At 50.8% G+C, this 2,821-nt stretch overlaps 1 protein-coding gene across 1 annotated transcript; it reads left to right on the top strand.

Moving 5' to 3' along the window:
- The first annotated feature begins 902 nt into the window (after positions 1–902).
- LOC150029586 (uncharacterized) lies at positions 903–1,319 on the top strand. The gene has a single exon (XM_090296177.1). The coding sequence runs from the start codon at positions 903–905 to the stop codon at positions 1,317–1,319; it is 417 nt and encodes a 138-aa protein (XP_090152303.1).
- The last annotated feature ends 1,502 nt before the right edge of the window (positions 1,320–2,821 follow it).

Consider the following 2,821-nt stretch of genomic DNA (forward strand, 5'->3'; position numbering starts at 1 on the left):
CATCCAGGAAACACTCAAGACGCCGCGAAAGTTTGTGGCAGATAATAGGGTGGATGTCCTCCATATCAGCACGACGAGAGGAAAGTCGAGGAGTCATCGGTCCTTGGTTCAAGACACGGCGAGGGCCCCCAGCGTCAGCATTTATGCTACCTCGCCGGAAGAGGATGGTCGTATGCAGGTGTGCATTTTGGAGGAAGGGGATACATGGATGACGCCTTACTGGATTCACGCACCCAGTTTTGACATGTGTGAGCGGCGACGAGTGCACAAGGATAATGTCAGAACTCCACGAAGGGATTTGTGGAAGTCACGTAGGGGGGAGATCATTGGCATCCAAGGTGATCCGTGCGGGGTTTTACTGGCCGTCAGTAAGGGATGATTGTGTGAGATACACCCAACGATGCAAGTAGTGTCAGATGCACGCTGATAGGCACAAGGCGCCTCCAGAAGAGTTGAGGTCGATTTATAGCCCTTGGCCTTTCCACACATGGGGAATCGACATTCTGGGCCCTTTCCCTCTGGCGATAAGGCAGATGAAGTATTTGATAGTCGTCATCGAGTACGTCATGAAGTGGATAGAACCAGTGGCACAGATCACTGCACATAAGGTACAACACTTCGTGTGGAAGAACATTGTGTGCCATTTCGGCGTGTCGAGGCGTCTTATTTCAGATAATGGCACCCAGTTTGCCACCCTTCAAATCAGTAAGTTGTGCTCAAAAGTGGACATCAAGCAGGTGTTTGCGTCTGTCGAACACCCCCAGACGAATGGGCAGGTGGAATCCGCAAACAGAATTTTGTTAAGGGGGTTGAAGCGTAGACTTGAGAAAGCTAAAGGGGCATGGGCAGAAGAGGTACCAAGGATCGTATGGGCTTACCACACCACACCCCAATCTTCCACCATGGAAATGCCGTTCAGCCTAGGGTACGGGTCGGACGCCATGATCCCAGTGGAGATTCATGAGAGCTCGCCCCGTTTTTTAAGCTTTGTGGCAAAAGAGTCCAACGAGAAAAAAAGGGTGAATCTAGATCTGTTGGACGAGGCCAGAGAAGAGGCGAGAATAAAGGCTGAAGCTGTAAAGAGAAGGGTGGAGCATCAGTACAGTTCTAAGGTGAAGCCGCGGCAATTTCAAGTAGCTGATCTGGTCATGCGCAAGGCTCATCCATATGAGTTGGAGAACAAGTTGTCTCCCAAGTGGACCGGACCCTTTAGAGTAACCGAGGCTAAGGGGAATGGTTCGTACAAACTTGAGACTCTGGAAGGAGGCCCCATTCCACGCAGCTGGAACGCAGCCAATTTAAAGTTTTACTTCAGCTAAAAACAATATGTAGTACACAGTTTAAAAGGGGACACTCTTTTTCCCTTTCGGGGGTTTTTTAATGAGGCCACCCAAGTAAAAAAGAAGTTCAAGAACGCCAAGCGCGCAAGGCAGCTGGGATGTGTCGCCACCCCAAAGGGAGTGGCGAGAGCGAACTCCTCGGGCGCGGGCATCGAGGTTAGAATGTACGTACAACAAAGTTAAAAAATTTGAGCGTTTAGTCCTTGGGCAGGGGTTAACGAATTCCTTCGAGACGCCCCCTCCCCAGGTGAGAAAGGCTAGCCCCGGTGTCTGATGCCTCGGCACCTCGCAAGGAAGGAGCGGGGGGCGTTTCCTTCGAGTGTGGGCATCAGGCAGTAAGAAAGTTTGGAGCAGTGGAGAGCTAGGCGACGCTATACACGCCATATAGAAGAAGCGCCATCCTTAGGGAAACATTTTCCTTAGGCGTAATCACAAAAGTCCCTGGTCATCTTGGTGTTTAGACACACCAGGGACGATACGGCACTGCCTTCAGCATGCCTCTCCCTGGGCGTGGGCACCAAGAACACTGACCGCCTTGGTGTTTTCAGACACCCTGAGGACGAAACGGCACTACCCCCGGGCAGGCCTCTCCTCAAATGTGGGCACCAAGCGTGCAGACATATGGGCTAGTTGCCTTGGTGTTTAGACACCCCATGGACGATACGACGCTGCTTTGAGCAGGCCTCTCCGTGGGCGTGGGCACCTAAGCGCAACTTTGTCCCAAGTGTTTAGACACGCTGAGGACGATACGACCTCGCGTTCAGCAGGTCTCTCCTCAAGCGTGGACACCCAGTGCAGGTAAGCAGGCTTCGGCCAAGTTAAGCCCTCCTCGCCCTCGAGTGATGTCGAGGCCACAAAAGAGATAAGCCCTCCTCGCCCTCGAGCGATGTCGAGGCCATAGAAGAGAGAAACACTCCTTCATCATTCAATGATGGTTAAGGAGAAGTAAGTAAAGATCAAGGTGAAGTTATTACAAGCCAAAGAAGCAGAAGGGATTCAAAGAGTAAAAAGAAAGCGTAGACCAAGGCAGGAAGAAGCAATGGTGAGTAAAGCGTGAACACAAGTCATCAAAGGTATTAAGAGCAGGAAAAAGTGTGCAAGAGTATAAAGCCAGAGCAATCAATTATACCCAAAGTATGCAGAAGAAAGAATTCACAGCAATTACAAGATCAAATTATATACAAAATACGGGGAAGAACGTAACAAAATGAAAAGAAGAACAATTATGTATACATGGTGAAGGTGTTGCAAAGTTAACGAAAAGAGGCTAATCCTCAGGAGCCGTCAAAGGCACGATCATGCCTTCGACCACTTCGCTGAAGGGGCTGCACTCTGAGACGTTGATACCAGGGTTCGCGCAAGCCGCTTGGACAAGGGCCTCAGCAAACCCGTCGGCGAACCCCATCGCAGCCTCTTGCACCAGCTCTTGCTCTGCCTTTTTGAATTGCTCAGCTTGAGTGGCCAGCTCTTGGTCTTTGGCC

Source organism: Phaseolus vulgaris, chromosome 1 (assembly GCF_051622355.1).
Source record: "Phaseolus vulgaris cultivar YP4 chromosome 1, ASM5162235v1, whole genome shotgun sequence".
Lineage (NCBI taxonomy): Eukaryota > Viridiplantae > Streptophyta > Magnoliopsida > Fabales > Fabaceae > Phaseolus > Phaseolus vulgaris.